At 32.4% G+C, this 20149-nt stretch overlaps 1 protein-coding gene across 9 annotated transcripts in view; it reads right to left on the bottom strand.

The window, feature by feature from the left end:
* LOC132700773 (A disintegrin and metalloproteinase with thrombospondin motifs like) overlaps nucleotides 1-20149 on the bottom strand; it is a 78898-nt gene that overhangs the window by 14223 nt on the left and 44526 nt on the right. For all 9 annotated transcript variants that reach the window (XR_009618686.1, XR_009618687.1, XM_060668308.1 and 6 more), the window contains exons 4-6: nucleotides 5261-5586; nucleotides 3690-3776; nucleotides 1656-1896 (exon numbers count right to left, since the gene is read on the bottom strand). Coding sequence is in view for 7 of the 9 variants with exons in the window: in XM_060668308.1 (XP_060524291.1) it covers nucleotides 1656-1896; nucleotides 3690-3776; nucleotides 5261-5586 (654 nt within the window). In the remaining 2 variants the exon portion in view is untranslated. The remainder of the gene's footprint in view (nucleotides 1-1655; nucleotides 1897-3689; nucleotides 3777-5260; nucleotides 5587-20149) is intronic.

Genomic DNA, 20149 nt, shown 5'->3' with positions numbered 1-20149 from the left:
TAATAATTAATCAAGAAATAGACCAGATATATAAAACTACTTATAATCACTGAATCAAGTTAGCGAGCAAGTCGAGTGGCGGCATAACAAACGATTATTGTTTCTCAATTGACGATTTTAGTTCATTGCTTCATTTTACCTATATAAGCGGGTGGATGGCCCCAGCTTTAGTTCGGTTCTATTTGAGCTGCCGAGGGGAGAACATCAACAAGCGATATATTAACGAATTTCTAGTGCCGTGAGTTTGCTTTGTCTGGTAGAAAGAAACGAAAAGTAGATGAATAAGGTCGCCAGTTTCAAGAAAAATGGACTGACGAATTCTTTTTTATCTTGCACAAAGGTAAGCCTATTTGCTTGTAATCAATGGCAATGTTTCATAAACAAAGAACACAACACGATAATGTTGTGAAAACTAGTTATAGTTTACATAAAAAAAAGTTGACTAACCGGTTTTGAATAATTTCCATAGCATTAGACGAGAGCATCAATTTGTCCTAAACAGCTTAATTGACTGTATTTATTCCAGATGTTGAAAAAGAGTTCACCGTTATTGAGGACTTGCTCGCTTTACACCTGCTAAAAGTAGCGAATATTTTTAACGAAGTTCAAAATTTATGCTATGAACGGCTTACGTAAAGTTTTCATGAAAATTTTCAATGAAGAAGCAATTGAATTAAATTTGCAAAAATATGATTTGATAGTCCTTCATTGCACGAACAGAACTTGTGTTCTAATTCCATTCGACTAATGTTATGAATGTGATAGTGAAACCCATAAATTTTATTCCATCTCGAACCATGGTCAGTTGAAGGTGTTTTTGGATGAAATATCAGCCGAATATGACGACGTAACCATATTATTGTGAAGTCAGATTGCTAAGCAAAGGGGAAATTCAGAAACGGTTTTACGAGCTTAGAAATGAGATTTCATGCAAAATAACCAAAATTAATATGTTACTTAACGTTTCTGGTCGACCTTACATAATATTTGAATGATTTAAATTTGAAACTTCAAAAACGACACACAGTTAGTAAATGATTTGTACAGCCATTTGAAACCGTTTCAGAACAAAATTCGCTGGTGGGAATTAATACAAACATCGGTGGTTTAGTTTCCCAAATTTAAGCTCACGTATTATTTCTAAATCTCACGATTTAGTTGTAATATTTTACATATTTTTTCCAGTTCATTTTGTTATTTTAATAAATTGTATTATAATAACAATGTCGTATTATTTCATGTCTAATATCTATCATTAAAAATTATGAACACTACCTTCACACGCGGCCAGCGAACGTATTTGCACATTTAAGTTTGGCCCACAACATGTCAAAGGTTGCCCATACCTGCCCTAGAGTGTAGACCATTCCATTATTATATTCGTATTTGATAGTGCTCAGATTTATTTAATTTTTGAGAAAGCAGATATAAGCATTAGAATTAATGATGATAACAGTTGTGAAATATGATGCTCTTTTATAGCAGAGTTACAGAATTGATCCATCTATAAGTATGGACCAAACAAATCTGGAAAATTTAAGAGTTTCGGAGCGGCAGCGATACTTTTAAAAGTTTTAAGGTGGCGAAATTTTCGATTAACGCTGCTTTGTTTTCAAATACACACCAAAACTGATTAAAATAAAATGGCAACCAACCATAGTCTCCTGTAACATCTTCGGCACTTTCTTTCCTTTTGAACACAATATGGTGATGTACAGTTTCTTCCGCACCGTTCTCGTCAGCTGGCAAAACAGTCTCGATTGATGATACCGTGCCAAGCGTTCCACCAACATCCCAGAAGTCATTTTGATTATTTGGTCGACGGGTTGCAATTTTCTCATCACGCAGTCTTATAGGAAGAGGACGAATTACTATAGAAGACCCTATGCTTCCTTCCTGAAAATGCAAATGTGTTTTTATATCTCAATTCAAAAGGTACAATTCCATGTAGTGTCATAAATATTCGCAAAAGAGCGGATATTTGCAATCTACATTTTTGTTGTTTTTGGCTCATTTTAATTAAAAATAAAACTTAATCCCGAAAACGGTACCTTTTTAAAATTGAAGTTTATCTAAATTGGAAAAATAAAAAATATCGGTGAAATGTACGATGTACGCCCACCATTTTTTGATGGTTTTATGGCGTAATTCCCTTATAAACCAAGGGTGTTGCGACTTCCGTGACACAAATGACACGTTATGAATTGAGAGGTGACACAAACAAAAATGTCATAGCCATCTTGGATTTTAAGATTTTGAATATTTTGCATTGTTAGACACTCTTTGCAGCTCGGTTATGCTCAAAGTTACCGAAAAGGGGCGAAAATTAGTCGGGAACTTTATTAATGGAAAACCCGGTATCTCTTCGAATAGTTTTATTAGGCTTGTTATTAATTTTCCAAAAATATATAACGCATAAGAGCTAATTCTTTTTTTATGTGTAGGCTATTAAAAATACGTTTTTTTGCAGATCAATTACAATTGGTGTGTAATACGCATTGATCCAATTTCTTATAATTATCGTTTTTTGGGTTAATATGAGCCACAATCGAGGAAAGAAATTACAATAATAATTGCGAAATATTCCTACTGTTTGAAGTATATTAGGGCAGTTTCTTTCCATGGCCAACTCATACATGATTATTAAAGACGTATGTTTTGTTTTGGAACTACTTCTTGATTTACATATTTTTGAAAAGGTTATAACAAGTCTGTAATATTAAATATATTATAATATTAAAAAAGATGCCAAAAAAAGTAAGTATATCGTCACTGGAGCCAAAGTAAAAAACCCTGTCAAGAACAGTTCTCACCTTAAAGTTAGGTTAAGGTATAATCGACTTACAAAAGGTGACTAAAATTGCAAAATTTTCAAAATCCCTTTGATTTAATAAAAAAGCAAGTTCATGAAAGCAGCACAGGGAAATACCGCGAAGAACCATCAAAAATGGGACGCACTGTATATATTCAAATAAATATGAATATGGCTATTTTCTGACCAATATTTTTTTTTGTTTTTTTATGAAAAAGACCCAATTGTGTTATAGATTATTACAAATAATAATATGTAAATTATTACAGTAAGAATTATGTCGAAAAATAAAGTAGGTAATTAAGCAACGAGAAATCTATCACACAGATTGTATTTACCGGTTTACCAGTAAGAACTTCAAAAGTGATAATTGGATGAAAAATCGGCATCAGAGTAAATCATACAAGCTGGTAGGTCATATCGCTGCAGTGAAATAATATGTCATGCTTTGTTAGTATTACAAATCTGCAGGATATGTGTGACCCAATCATAAAATTACGTATAGTCTCTCGATTTCCCTTTCGTTTTGAGTCAACGTGTATTAAAGAAACTCCCGATTGCTGGTTTCGCCTAGATTCCAAAGGTAACCTCGATGACATTTTCTGTGACTATTTTTGGTGGAACAGATCTAGGCTACGTTTTCTGTTAAATTTGTTATATAAAGCACGAATTTTATAGCGTTTCGATGCGTAACGAAATGTTTCTGTCGATTTGTGGGGTATTTTTTATGACCAATTAATTATTTCGCTTAAATTAAAACTTTTTTAATATTAACAAAACCACGTATATTAAGCAACGCAAAAGTACTGAGCAGAAATTTAGAAATTTCTAGTGGGCATAGTTTATATTTACGCTTTTCCTATGTAATAAGACTCACCACAAAAATTTTGTCATCTTCTTTTCTCAATAGAACTGCTGCTTGATTTTTCTCGTCTTGATATGCGTCTCCGATATCTTCGTCTGCCTGAAAATAAAAAAAGAGTTATTTATTGGCCAATAATTTTTGAAAAAAAAAAGAAAACGTACTTATAAATTATTCCTTTAATTTCTCCAGTTCGCAAAATATTGAGTATCTGTTACTTATGTATGCAACAAGTGCGGTAAACGGCACTTGACTCACGAATTTATTTGACACGAGCGGAGCGAGTGTTTAATAAACGAGTGAGTCGGTAAAATCCCGGAAATGTCCGAAGTGGCTCGGATCCGTGGGAAACGAAACTGACGTAGTAGAAAAATTAAATTATGCACTTAACGTTTTTCGGGGTTTTGTTAATTTAAATGCTAAGCACTTCGCTTCAGACTGGTGAAAGACAACATCCCATTGCCAAACCAGTTCTAAACATGCCAATTAATTGAAGAGAATTGAGAGATGAATATTAATATTTTTCGAAAAATGTGCAGATTTTAATGAATCATCATTGGGAATTTTAGTTATTTTTTAACAATTTCTTTATTTACTAGCGAAAACATGAAAAAACATGGCAATTTGCAAAAATTTGAGAAACTAAAATATATCGATAAGGATTTTTTTGAAATGGTTTCGGGAAAATTGCTCAGTTGTTTTAAAATGATTCAATTAACTTCGACTAATGTAATTAACATGTTAATGAAAATGAATGCAAAGCCACTTCTATTGCAATTTTTTTTAGACGTTTTGATTTAGTAGCAAAATTACTATTTCCATAATTAAAAAAAATGAACTGCAATTTGCAATTTCTAAAAAAATATCGAAGCTAACTAGCAGTTCCCCTTGTCTTATATGTATTCATTTCAAGTACATCGTACGCTATACATTATTCACACACACCCGTTGATTAAGAATTTTATAAATTGTCTAATTGTCTAATTGTTCTTTTAAACAGCATGACCTGCAACTTTAAATCAACTGTTTGTAGTGCCTCAAAAATTGAAATTAAAAAAATTAAAAAGGTTTTTTGCGTATATAACAACAAATTTTCAGTAGAGTAAATACGAAGAATGTGGCTTTTGATAGAACACCTAATTCGCTCCTTCTTCACGAAATTTTAGCTCTAAGACTAACGATTATCAAAAATACAACAAATTAACAACAACTAATTACGTTTTACTAAAAATTTCCACCACATATTATAGACGACTTTCAATAATTTCACAATTTTAGGGCACCACTGTGGTTTCACTTTTTTTTTACTGTTAAATAATTCGAAAACCAAATTTTCAAGGTGACGTCTGACGTCTTGGCTTTCAGACCTGCAGCGACAGCTAACAAAAAATATTTTAAAATGAAAAATGGAACTGGTATTGAAGTCCAAGAATATACTTCAAGTTTTTCAGGGATTTTTCTCATATTGTAGTTAAACAATTCATTTAAATTAACAAGAGACAGATTGTAGTGATTAGCATCAGCATTAAGCTGTAAATTTAATCAAGATTACAACGTGGAATTTTAAGAATAGAAAGAAAACTTACCTCCGGATGTTCAATGAGCTTTATTCCGTGTTGGTCGGTGGCGTTGGGCTCTATGCTCCACAGTTTAAATTTTCCTTTTTTGTAAAGGCCCTCTGTTGGTACGAGATTCAAGTTAAACGAAGTGCCGAACGCTTTTAGTCTTAATTCCGTAATGTGAGCATCGGGCTTAACGTTACTGTCGATGCTGCTTTTCGAATGTGGACTTTTAAGATTCCACGTGGTATCATTCCTTGTAATTTCGTGATGAATCGAATTTTCTTTGCGATTGGGTGCTGATATGCTACGTTTCGTAATGTGACGGATAGTAACTAATTCATATTCTGGCACTGAAAAAAAAATTGATATATAGAAGCCATACCGAAATTATAATAAAAACTGCAAGAGGAAGTGCTTAAATATAAGCTTACCTACGAACCAAAAGTCATTTAAGTAAAGTGTACTTAAGTGAGCTGCCTACGCAAAAATGTTATACAGGGTGATGCATAATAGGGCAAACTATACTTTGTTTCAAAGTATATCGTCTTGGCTTTTGACCGCAATTATCAAAACAACCTACCAACCGTAATAAAACACCTGACCAAAGGGTATTGTAGGGCAGAGCATGAGGGAAATATAAAGGTTAAATATTATATTATGTTTTAGGTATAATAGTGCTATGTAATAGAAAATGCAATGATACTAAATGTATAAAATTATCAATAATTAGGCACCTTAATAAGTACGTTTTATTCAAAATCTAATTCCGTTTCACTCTCAGAGTCGTCATTAAGATTAATTATATTGGCCTCTATGTTATTATACAAATGTATTTAATTTTCAAATTGTGCTGTGCTCTCACCAGGTATATTATTAATTATGTTTTTAATTACACTCACTCTGACTGCACTCACAGTTGATTTTACTTGGAGCAACAAATGACAAAAGATGTAAAACAATATACCCCATTTGTTCAGCCAAATTATCACGTATATACATATATATATATATATATATATATATATATATATATATATATATATATATATATATATATATATATATATATATATATATATATATATATATATATATATATATATATATATATATATATATATATATATATATATATATATATATATATATATATATATGGTTTTGAATTTAGCTCTTCCAAAAGTTGTCCTTTCTTGTAAGTGTAACAAATATTCCTGAATTTCAATATTTGTACTTGATTAATTTGGTGCTTGTTGTAGCAGGTGGCTGTGAAAGCATGCGTTGTGCGTGGTAGACACTGTTATGCGAAATATTTTTTAATAAAATAATAAGATAACTTTGAAACCAGTTTTTAAAAAGTTCTGCACTTTGTATCCTCGTCATAGTCCGAAGTCAGAGTCCTTCATATTCTTCGCAGACAACAGCGATCATTTTGGGATAAATCCCTCTTCTGATCCATCGTGAATAATGGTGATGCATTTCCCTTTATTTGAACGTGCGTTTGTCTGACAGTTTTTACTGAAATCAACCCATCCTTCGAATACTGTGTTGTGTATAACGAACCAATTTGCAAGTAGGTAAATCATACATCTTATTTAATGCCCTGAAGGTAAGTGCCTGTGCGATTCCATTACCACTTGTTTTGGAATTTGGAAAACCTTGCCAACTTGATGACCTTTAAACGAAGTTTTCTCTGATTTTTTTTAAGTTTATTTTATATTTAGGGCTGACTAGTTACTATTTTTTTGAAGGTGATTAACAAAAACTAATATTATAGAAAAACTTGAATCGATAAGTATTGTGAAACCTCAAGAAAAGTGGCAGGGGCAATAGTTGAACCCATATAGCTACTAGAGATATAAAGGCCCTGCCTATGTTAATACTGTGAAAAAAAAACTATGCCACACTTCTTAAAACACCCTTTATAATTAAGAATATTTTTATTATGTTTGCCTTTTTATTAATGAATCATTTATTAAAATTATTTTCCGAAATAGTGATAAATATGGAAGATAGGTACTTCGCCACACCATTGCCTCACTTACGCACTGCCGCTGCATGTAAAACTTCTATGATTCGAATAACATTGACGTCGGTTATTGCTGCAACGTCCTTTTAAGATAATTGTTATTTTAACCCTATAGTAAAGATGTAAGTATGAATAGAATTGAAAACATCAGTCTAACGATTTAATAACATTTTTGAATTTTGCATTCTGACGGCACATTTTTGGGAATGTAAATTTTATTTTATTGGCAAATGCTTTCCTTTTGATGTTAGAATTGAGATTGTGATGTCGTTTGACGATCTTGGTTTAGAATTTTTCAATTTTAACGTTTACATGTGTGTGATTTTCTAATGTATTTGTTGATACTTGTTATATATTTTATTGTTCGTTTTACCGTTTTTTAGAAATTTATAACTGCTTCCAGTAGTCAACAAAGCAGAATATTAGCAATACTCGTAACTTTTATCGGTAGAGCATTTCGATCAAAGAGAGACATTAAACCAAAACCCTTTGAATTGATGTCAATACTTATAGAAAAATTGTTATGCAGTGTTTCACCACCGGCCAATAAACTGTTAAAAAAACTCATTTTGCTCTTTGTTATTGAGGACGAGATGTTTACGTACCCACCACAGACGCAGCGTTTTATGTTCTCAAATCAAAGCTGCGATAGTGGCACCACTTCCACTTTACATTTCGTTAACCACTACTAAAATGATTGCAGAAACGGTGGAAATGGTTTTTAAAGTTTTCACAAATAGTTGAGAGGTCTTCCAGAACAATGTTGTTTTCAAATTTCGCCGTCTTTAAATAGATACCATTTTGTTTCCTTGCCCGAACCAACGCTTTTTCATTACTCGGAAGCCGTTAGCTTATTGTTAATGTGACTAATCGGAACTTCTTACCTAATACCGTTATGCTTTGTTGCTATTCTAAAACCGACTCGAATCATCGATTTAAGAAATTCTTTAGTTAGTGTCAAATTAAATCACCCATTATAGACCCGCCGCCATAAGCACAAATTAAACGGCCCAGAAAGCTAATTACCAAATAAACAGATCAAAATCTCTATAAATTGATGTTGAAACGATGAATTAAAATTTGACCGGTAATTGTATTACAATGCGCATTTTTTATTGCTTCCAAGTAGAATTATTTGGTATGGTTTTCTAGAAGTAATAGTTACATGGGCTCCAGCTTTGTAACTAGAAAATAATTCGACTAATCTTTTCAGATATCGGACTAGAGATTATCTCGGCACACAGGTCATATATGCTCATATCCAGAAATAATTTGCTATTTAATATTAACGCAGTCTGGTTTACCACTCTGTAAAGGGTTATTCACGCTGTACGGCACGGAATATCGTTTTTAGAGTTTCACATTTGGGATGTATGGAGTCCTATTATAGAATTTTTTTCAAATAATTTTTATACTACACATGTTGTCCCAAAAGTCTTGAAATTACCAAAATTGCACTTTTTTATATGGAACCTTCTTTATATTATAGAATTTTTTTTAATTCTACGATCAAAATAAGTGTATGCTCCAATAACGTTTATGACCCTTAAATCTAGGTTTCTTATATAAGTTGAGTTTTGTAAAAATGCAATATAATTTTAATTTCACAAATATATACGAAGTATTTAAATTACGTCAGCGATTTTTAGAGTAGATTTTAACAATAAACTGTTTTCTTTATCTCAATTATAAAAAGAATCTTATTTATACAGAATACCCCAAAATGTTGCCCAATGTAATGTAAGTGGCTATAATTTGATTAACATAAAGGTACAGCAAATTTTTTTTAACATACCATTGAAGGTACTGTTCAATTACCTATCGAATAGCGTTCTACAGTTAACTAGTGCGAATTTTTAGTTTTTGACGTCACTTGGTGTTTCCTAAAAGAAATCATGCCCCCAATACAAGTGTTTTTAAGAGAATATTAATGGTTAATGAAAAAGGAAGTGTCCGTGATAAGACAACCAACACAATTTTTTTTTTTTACAAAAATCAAACTATTTAAAAAACTTTAAATCTTAAACGTTACAAATATACAGCAGATTCAACACAAGCTGTATAGTTCATAAAAATAATTTTCAAGAGTAACACATATCAAAAGTAAAACTTTTTGAAACCCTTGTATTTTGGCCAGAATATTCCGCGCCAAATGGAGTGAATAACCCACCTTTTTTTACACTTCACGGAAACGCCGCGCCGCAGACCTACCACGGCAGCCATCTCTTTTTTTCTTCGATTTTCTCCTGTTTTTTGGACACTATGAAACGCTATGAAACGAAGTGTCCGAAATAAATAATTTTGCGGAGAGATTTTCCCTTTCGCGCGTACAACTCATAAATTGTTTTAACTGAAACCCGCAATTCTAGGAGCAATTTTCTAACGGTTTCACCGTGAGTTTTCCGTCTCTAGAATATCTCAATTATTTCCGTTAATAAAGATTTAATTGTTGGAGTTTTTAAATTTCTTTTTTTTTAAGCTTTAATAGTAAGTTTGTTATGTGATTGTTCGCAAAACAAATACAGTAATTAATACACAAAAATTTAATAATTGTGTATATTAAAAACAATGTGGGTAAATTCATGGAAACCAAATAAAACATAACGAGTGTTGAAAATGACATAAAGTGGTATAGAGTGGCTACTATAAATGTTCGTAAAATACCTATTATCCTAACTGCTTCTTGGGTTTATTGACAAAAGCGAAAAAAAATAAACACTTATTTACAAGAAGCGATTGGAAAGACGAGACGCATTTTCAAGCGGCGAGGGTGGAATTAATTATCCAGTATTATATAAGATACATGTCTTGATAATAAACGCCGTATTATATTGCTTTTTATAATTTAATGCATCCCTCCGGGCCAGCAATGAAGTATGAATACCACTGCAATAAAGAATATTTACGGTGATAGTTGCAGTAATATAATAGAACCTTGAATTCAGTTAACTTAAGTGTAGCCAAAAACATTCATTAGTGATTAGTCCTATTACACAACTGAAAACTATGTATATCTTTTCATTTGTTGAAGATAAAGTAAAAAAAGTGTATATCGTACACATCGAATTTATTTGAGAAAACGGCGATGGAAGTTCACCGTTTTCGATATCTAATTCAAAAAACTAAAAATGGAACTTTCCTCCACAGTTCCCCCAAGAACGGGAACTTTTGGTATGTTTGTTCATATACCGGACTATACAGTGTTTTAATTAAAAAAAAAAAAAGTTCTTGTAAACAAGAGTGTGTAAATGTTTTGCTCGTTGAGAAAGACGTTAAAGTTTTATTATCTTTGTATATTTTCTTAAATAACTCCTACAAAATTTAAAATATCGATTTGAAATTTGTAATGCTTATTATTCTTTAATTAATCTTTTCGAGTATTTTAGCAATATTTAATATTTATAATTTATCGACGATCAGGTTCCTTTAGTCCCCCTTTCCTTCGAACTTTTTGTGCGATACCATTAGCAATCATCAAGTATTTAGACACTCTATTGTATTTAGCAAATTTTTGGTCTCTCGCATTTTTCCTAATTAAATCCGAAAATTTACTTTACTTTACAATAAGGACTTTTCCTTCTAATGATTTCAGCAATACGTAAATTTTCTGATGTACATTACCAAGATAAATGGTTAGTTTTGATTAGTTTAAGCGAAGTAGTTTAAATTTTAAAAAGTTCTGCGGTTCATCAAGCGCTTTTGGTTAGTACATAAGCTATATAAGGACACGATAAATCCTAAATTCTAGTATGTATGTATATACACAATGTGTATCTACAAGCGCCACAGGGAAACTTCATGTAAACTGTTCTGGCAATGGCGTGATAACAAATTTAAGACAGCTAGGAATGGGGATCGTTGTCTTTCTCTTGCTAATTTAAATTAATGGGAGAATGGGGGTGTTCTCGTTGTTTGATTACTTTATTTACTGAAATTATTTACACATTTGTTGGAAACCAAACAATGTTTATTTTGTTCTTTTGTTTTGATTTTAATTTTAATTTTTTTGATGTAACAACTGACAGTTATGATTTCATATTCTGGTGAAGAATTAGAGTCCTTTTGAGTGAGGGCATTTTTGAGTTGCTCCCCAATCTTTAGGATATAGCGGGTACGGTCTGTTCAAGAAAGAGACCGATGGCTTTTGAACGGATTATCCAAGACTGGTCATTAACATACAATGCATCAAGATTATTACCTTAATTAATAATTAATAAATAATTATCTTAATTAATAATAATAATTTTGTTGCATTGTATGTTAATGACCACCCTTGGATAATCCGTTCAAAACTAATTGGTCACTTTCTTATATCTATGAACAGATCATAGCTTATCAATGGTGGACAACATTATCGGCAACCGTGATAAAACAGTTAGTTTTTATTTCGAAGAACGCAGAGCAACGGAACAACGGTCACGTAATTGGCAAGCTTTTTCCAGATTTTATTGGATTCCAAAACTTTATAAAACGTAGACCATTTTGAATGCAGTTTGTACAACTGCAAGTGACACCGCGACGAAAAAGAAAAAGAAAACTACTTAGGACGAATTTTACAAAAACGGCAAATGAACTGAATGAGCTTTTAAATTACCGAACGTATGCGGACTGACATTGAAATTTCGTGGAAGTGTTTGAAGCCCTATTATGAAGCTTAACATGCTTGTGACAGCGAAGTGTTCAAAATTTTGTTGGATGAAGCAACCGAAGACCAAATGGATACGGAAATTGAAAGCTGTGATGTGTGCATCAAAATATTTGTTGAGTTACGTTTGAAGTGTGAAAAGTACTCGACGCGAACTGTACGATAACGAACTGTACGATATACTAATGGAAATGGGGTAAGCGTAAATTTAAGCTTCATTGTATTGAATTTAAGCACTACGATGGCAGCGTCGCCAATTGGTTGTCTTTTTGGACACAGTTTAAAAAGATTCATGAAGATAGAAATAGACAACAGCGACACATAGTGTCGCTGTTGTCTATTTCTGAGTACATAGTGCAAGCAATGATAGTTTTTTCCTGCTTCCTGGTTTGGTAGGAAGGACGTGCGAATTGAGATCTATGTACGTGAATTGTGAACACTAGTTTTAATCAATGTCGTGGCTAATCACAAAGTAGATATCGCTTCGCTCTATGACAAAATTAAAATGCAATTAAGGGCGCTGGAAACATTGAATATAACGTCCGACAAATATTCAGCCATCGAATCCTCTTTAACTCAAGAATGTTGAGATTTTGGAAACGTCCTCATTTGAGTTTTTATACGGTTGAACACGAAGGATCAAGGCAGTCATTAGAATATCGGTAGTCAAATTTGAAGACAATTCACGACGACGGTTAGGATGATTGCTTGGATCTTTTGATTTATAAACAACTTGAAGAATCGTCACAAAATATGTGATTTTGAGTTAAACCCAGAAGAGTTAAACCAATCCGAGAAGTTTCTTCTGGAGACAGTACAAAGAGAGTTTTCAGGGCATTGAAAACAAAAGGATCTGTTGTCTTGTTCCATTTTGTGACAATTCAAGAAAAGGCTACCGTTTTCCAATCATCTTGGAGCTCAAAGACTCTGGAGTCAGCTACGTGAAAAGTATTGGATATTATTAGGAAGACGAACTATTAGATCAGACAGATACAATTCTAAACCGTATGTGATACAACAGCCACCATTGCCGCTGGATCGAGTACGGCGACGCTGTTGCATTCTAGGTGACGAGTGTTGATTTTGCTGCTCCGCTTTACTTAAAAAATTGTCAAAAGGCGTGGATATGTTTATTTACTTGCGCTGTGTACAGTGTACAGAGCACTTCATATAGAGTTAGTATTATCGTTATCTGCTCCAAACTTTTTACAAGCTTTACGTCGATTCCTTGGAAGGCGAAGTAGGCCAACGACAGTTTACAGAAACAACGGCCTTTACTAATATAAAATAAAATAATATAAATTGGGAGAAAATTACACGGGAGACATCCACAAAGCCAATAACCTGGCGCTTCAACCCTCCAATTGCTCCTTGGTGAGGAGGAGAGATTTGTAGAAATAGTTAACAGTAATTTGTGACTGTGGAGCAGTAGTCAACTGAATACCATTAACTTACGTATTGGATAATCCTAACGACTTGATAGCACTAACTCCTATTATGTTTCTTAATGACCAATCCGATTATCGTATACCTGATTGTGATGCAATTGAAAAAACGTCACGGCTGCGGAGTATATGTTACAAACAAAAATTGAGAGATGGCTTGCGTAAACGTTTCCGTTTGCAGTATCTAGGTCAGCTGAAACTTGCATTCATCCAAAACCAGCACTCGATAAAATGAAGAGAAATGGCACTCATCAGAAATGACAACATCAAACGTATGGAGTGGATGATTGGACGTGTTATGGAACGAATACCAGGGAGGGATGATCATGTCAGAATTGCACGGGGACAGAAGGAGAGACCGGTTCAGCGGCTATTTAAACTTGAGTGTGGGCCACGTGTAGCAGTAGAATCAGATGTCGAGAATAGTCACTACATTCCAGCTAATATATGTGAAAAAAATGAATGAGTAAAAGGGACTGGTGGAACACAAGGTTTATTTTTAATTTGTGTTTATAATTTGGTTCATCCAACTAAATGAGAAACATATTTGTTAAATAGTTTCATGGGTGGGAGAATGTTGGAAACCAAATAATGTTTATTTGGTCCTTTGGCTTCGACAGTTATGATTTCATATACTTTTGAAGAGTTCGTTTACTTTTGATTGAGTGCATTTCCGAATTACTTCCCAATCTTTCGAACCGTGTCACAGTGCTCCACTGCATAGGAAAAAATGGACAAAATCATAGTTTTGCCAAAAATGTAATTAAGTCAAATATGACTTATATTTTTTTAAATACAAGGCAAATCTACATAACTGAACTAATAAATTAAGTTTAAATTCGACTTAATTAAAAAAATAATTTGAAACTTTTTTTAAAATTTACATACAGTTCCACTTTATAAGGAAAGGAACCATTTACGTAGATTCAAAATAGATTTCAACTGACAAGAAATATAAAATTAGATATGAGAAATTTTACTTTACAAAACATTACTTTGGCAAATTCCAAACGTAAGCAATATATGGAATACCTTGAATATAAAATATACAGATGTCAATTGTGTCATTTCTATTACTTCTGAATTGATACTCCAAAAATCTCAAATTTAAGCAAGTAAAAATTAAGTAATGTATAAACACAACAAACAAAACAAATATTAATAACGTATTAAAATAACGAAACCTATCTATAATTTATGTTAGCTGAAATCAACAGAATCGGAGGCGCTTAATATCAGTGAGGTTAATTTTATGATCATCAGTTTGGGAATCTGAAGATTCTGAGTTTTGAATGTAATCTAGAATGTCTGAAACTAAAGCAGCTTAAAGCGCGTCTTCCGATAATTGCCCGAGCGGTAATTAAATTGTTCCATAATTTCGCACCCTTGAACCAGCACTGGACACTATTTAGCATAAAATACCAGTCATACAAAATGAAGTATAGCTGTCGTGTTTCTTTAAGTAAAACTTTAAATCTGGCCACATTAATTTTAAAACCGCTAGATATCAATTTAAAATAATATGAAAATTATTTATTAAATTTTCTTTGATTTTCGTAATTTGCAAGCTAAGTTCTGCGATAGCAAAAAATCATCTGGCAGTGTTGCCATCCTTACTCAAAGAATTGTTTTAGTGTATCAACCAAAATGCCCATCTTAGATTTAAGTCCTACCTTTATGTAGTTTTTGAATTGGTGTCACACTGCCATCAAACATTGTAAAAATCATTTTAAATTCTACCTCAGAGCCATTTTTAATGTTCTTATAATTAAGCATTTTTTTATTTGTTCTTTAATTTTGAAGTCCTCCGCACGTATTAAATAGGCATTTTCTTTCATAAAAAATTTTTTTAACGATCTACAGAATAAAGTGGAAGATGGTTGAGGATTGACCCACAAAACTTCGCCGCTGTCATACTCCACCAACATAAGTGGTACAGAAGCCACCAGAAAGAAATATTCATCGGTCCCCATTATATTTCCCTCGAGAAATTTTTGTTTGTAACAGTTGTGAATATTTAAAAGTTGTAATAAGATGTTGCCAGTTTTTTCTTATATTTCATGTAAATAATATTCCGCTGAGATTTCTGTTACTTCTAATTTAGAAAGTAAAATTTGATTTTTAAAGTTTCTGAAAATATGTTTACTTGGAAAGCACTCTTTAAGATTTAAGTCTAGAATTAATTCTAAAACATTTTCTGTCGTTATACTGCCGAATGCAGAAAAAAATTACTTTTTGTTCTAAACATTCAAACGTATCATCTGAAATCTCTTCAATGTCCAAAATTAATTCATAATACAGGGCACCATTCCTTCATTCGCACAAGAGTAGCGCATTGTTGCGGCTAGTTTTGTTTAAATATGAAAGGTAAGTATTAAGTTGTTCTAAAATTTTAGTCTCTAGTATTTTTTTTTTAAATATTTGTAAAAAATAAAATTTCTTCAAAAAAAAAGTGAAAAATGAAGATGTCCAAATCTGTCTAAAATTTTAAAAAATAGTATGTATTTTTTTCAACAGAATTATTTCAAAAAAAAAATACTCCCGTCTTGACTTAAATATGTATGGGGTGGGCCGTTTATATCGGGACACTACTTTATCTCAGCAACTATTGGGGATGGAGTTAAATACAAAATTAATTGGGGTCTTACAAACCTTTAATTTATTTTAATTTTGTATATACAGGGTGTTTCATTTTTCGTGGGCGAGTCTAAACTTTCTTATTTTAAATGGAACACCTGGTATATTACTTCATTTTTGAATTCTATACAAAATTCTAGATATATTTTGTGTATAATGTCTTACTTTTGCAAGACTTAAAATTATCTGCCAATTTCTTCATTCGGAAGCATTTATTGTTTCACTTGAGTAAGTTTTGTTGTCGACGAAGGACTCGAATAACGGATTTCATAAGAAATTTCGATACATATCAGGGTACGCGACAAGTGCCAAAAAACTTTTTTTTAGTGGAAACTACCCAATTTTATAATATATTTTTTTTAAATTTTATATACTTATAAATTAAGTATAAAAAATTTATATCTCGGTAACGGTAGAACCTGTGGGATCATCACAGAATGATCAGCGTAGAAAAAACAAATTTTTTGTCTGTCAGTTCTCCGTTCTCCTTTCTCGTCTTTTGGTTTTTCCTGAATAACTTTTGAACCGTTGGAGCTACAAAATTGAAATTTGCCCCCTTTTTAAATCTCTACGAGATACCTAAGCTTGTAAGAAATGGTCTCGATCCGGCGCCGAAATCCATCTTTTTTTTCGCGACTTTCTACTGTTTTTTGAACGTTGCTATGAAACATGATAAGTGTGCGCAATTTGAACCAATCGACTTCAGGGCAGTTTTGCTCTGTCACGGAACCTATGGAAAATGGGTTGGCTGGGAAGTCGGGAAGTATTTTTAAAATATTAAAAATCGCGTGTGCAAGGGTCTACAAAAAAGACCATTTTTCAAAGGCCGTTTACAAGACCGAAAAAATTCTTGAACCAGAAGATGCAGAGGATACGGCTCCATAAACTTTTATTCTTGACAATTTTTCATGAATATACAGAGTGTGTCGCAAATTCAAAAAAACTGGAAAATGGGTCCCCCTATTTTTGAAAATTGGCAATAATTTAAAACCTGTGTTTTAGATGTCAGTTTTTTTTACATGATGATATAGCCTATACAGACAGCTAAAACTTTTTTATTTAAGGTTTTTAAGGATTGTACAGGGTGTTCCCGATATTCCGTGCGATATTAAAAAACATAATAAGTGCTCTAAATTTGCAGCCGCCGACTTCAAACCTGGGAAAGAAGTAAAAGTCTGGATCCGTTAGGTGTTTTAGTTATTTACAAAAATCTAAAAGACCCTGAAAATTGTTCTTTTAGAGAGTAAATTATTAACCGTAAATCAAAATGCGTACAAAAAATAGCTAATCCGTTCAAACAGTGCCAAGTGTCCAAATAGGCCGTATCAAGGGCTACAATTTTTGTATTTACGGCTTTCGTCTATCACATACGCTGTTCGAGATATTCGAAAAAATAGAAATGAAAATCACTAATTCTCGCCCTCAATCTAGACGCAATGACGTCATTTACTATTACCACATACTGCATGGTTTCATAAAACAAGTGGTTTCTTGAAAACTATTTACTGCATTGGAAAAACTCGTATGCCAGGAAACTAAAGAGAGCCAGGGCTATGGCCTCTATTTCGAACATTGTTGGAATTATATACAGGGTACGTCGTTTGTGGGGAAAAATTTCTAATATGTCCTAGAACTTTCCGCTCTTGTGGGTGAATTATTGGCGATAAATGACAAAACTTAAAAAATGTGTTAATTTGATATGAACAGTATTGTAAACTGTGTGGAGAGAGAGTTTAAGATTTCGTTTAAAATACAGGGGGCGCGAGATAGTTGAAAAAATATAATTTACCAGTACAAATTTTAATATTTACCGAAGTTTGCCGTAACTTTGAGAGATGAGATGTGAAGGACAATTTGTACAGGGCGTATTCACAATATTACATCGATTTTGCTGAAGTTCCATAGTTGTACGCAGGAGCACGATAGAAAAACAATTCGTCCCTCTAGGACAAGAAACCGCGAAGCGCATTCTTTTTAAAATAAAATGCTGATTCGCGCTACTTGCGACAAACTTGACCTGCCCAGCGACGATTTTTCGAAAGCAATCTTATTATATTTAGCATTAAAAATTAAGGCAAGACCATAATCTTGCCGATGCGCTTATGAAGATCGAAAGATTATGTATGCATTATTTTTATTTAATATATATATTTATGATTTTTTGTTGTTAATGAACGACCAATAAAAAATTAATAGCTTACAAGAGTTGTTCAATATGTCCTGCCCTTTGAGCAATACAAGCAGTATAAAGGGTTTTTAAATACATAATAGCATATCCGGTACCTTCTCTTATCCGATGTTTAAGTTCCTCGGCAGTTGACAGATTGTGTTCAAATTACTGGACCTATTACTCCGAACCTGCAAATGGCGCACCATACTTTGACAGAAGTTCCACGTGAACTTGTAACTTTCATGTTTTCTTGTTTTATCAGTAATTGGTATTTTTCCTATTAAAAATTTTAGTCCAAATACTATTAGCAATTATATTTTCTGAATAGGCTCTCTCCATAAGATTGTTGCAAAAATCTAACCTGATGCACAAATTTCTGCACTGGATAGAATTTATAGGGCTTCCAGTTGTTTATTTAAAGGCACGAACACAGTGTTTTCGGAGCGCGAGCATTGAAGATGCCAAGTGAGATTTTGGCGAAACGTCTGCAGGATTCCAGTCGGAGTTCAACAAGCGAACGGATGATATCCCGGAATATAGTGTCATCACATTTTTCCATCCGTCAATCAATACGTGAAAAAAAAAAAAAAAAAAAAATATATATATATATATATATATATATATATATATATATATATATATATATATATATATATATATATATATATATATATATATATATATATATATATATATATATATATATATATATATATATATATATATATATATATATATATATATATATATATATATATATATATATATATATATATATATATATATATATATATATATATATATATATATATATCTTACTATCCTTATGGCGTCTATCTATTGTGAAATTACATTCACTAGAGCGTCAGTGTGTAAGGAGCGTCAGTATATTGACGCTCTAAGCTTTAGCGATGTTTTAACATTGCCAACGCAACTGTTACACCATGAAAAGCCTATTGAACGAATAATCCGAAGACGCCATATTTAACACTGAATAAACGTGAAAAGTATAATTTAGTTCCTAGCGTAGACCGTGCGGGGCGCTACCGAAGATTATGTGTATATTTACATTGAGTATATTGTATGGATACTTGTTCGCGTCTAGAGCGTCACACATCTTGGCATCAATGTTAAGGGTAAAAGATATACAAATCTGTTTTAATCATATACTTATTCGCGTATGAAGCGTCATTATTAACTTATATTATTATTTCGGTTATTTTGGCCAGTTCTGGTGTGCGTTGAGTGTAGCAAGCGTCAAGTATAAAGACGAATAAGTGGTAGGTACGTATAATTTTCTTCCAGTATGGGGACTTTTCAAATTGTCGTGATTTTTTGGCATTTTTCTGTTCTATTTCTAGATTGTTTTAGAACGAATAGGAGTAGCAAAATTATAATACTTGCTCGTAATAAGATTTATAGTGATTGTTTAGACATTTTAGAAATTCCTAAATATCAATCACAAGACACCGATAGAAACGGACAAGAGCGATTTCTAAGTAAATGGTCTGGTAAGTACACAACTATTTGTGTGTGTGTGTGTGTGTGTGTGTGTGTGTGTGTGTGTGTGTGTGAAAACGTTTTTAGTTTTCTTCTTCCTATGAACTTATTTTCTAAAGTGCCGGTTACGACGAATTTGTTATCGTCAAGCAAAAAAAAAAAAATTGAATTTTCTCCAGCACCGAGTGGCTCGGTAAATAGTAACTTTCAAAAAATTATAAGGTGTGCTACTCAAAAATTGAAAATTACATACTGTCGAAAAATTGAAAGTTTTAAAAGTTTTTTCATATGGCACCCGCATATTGAAAAAAATATAGAGAATTATTCGTTTTTTGCTTTTAGCTTGCAGTACTTTGCAGCTTTCATATTTTGAACACAACAAATTGTTATATAGAGAAACGTAGAAAAACCCCAAAACATGAAAAGTTATTTGGTCTTTTATAAATAAAGCGGGTGGCACAAGCACACCCAAAATCACCTAAAACAA

The sequence above is a fragment of the Cylas formicarius genome, unplaced genomic scaffold (genome assembly GCF_029955315.1).
Source record: "Cylas formicarius isolate icCylForm1 unplaced genomic scaffold, icCylForm1.1 PGA_scaffold_10__41_contigs__length_53128322, whole genome shotgun sequence".
Taxonomy (NCBI): Eukaryota; Metazoa; Arthropoda; class Insecta; order Coleoptera; family Brentidae; genus Cylas; species Cylas formicarius.
The sequence above is the reverse complement of the archived record's forward strand: the minus strand, read 5'-3'. Positions and strand labels throughout refer to the sequence as shown.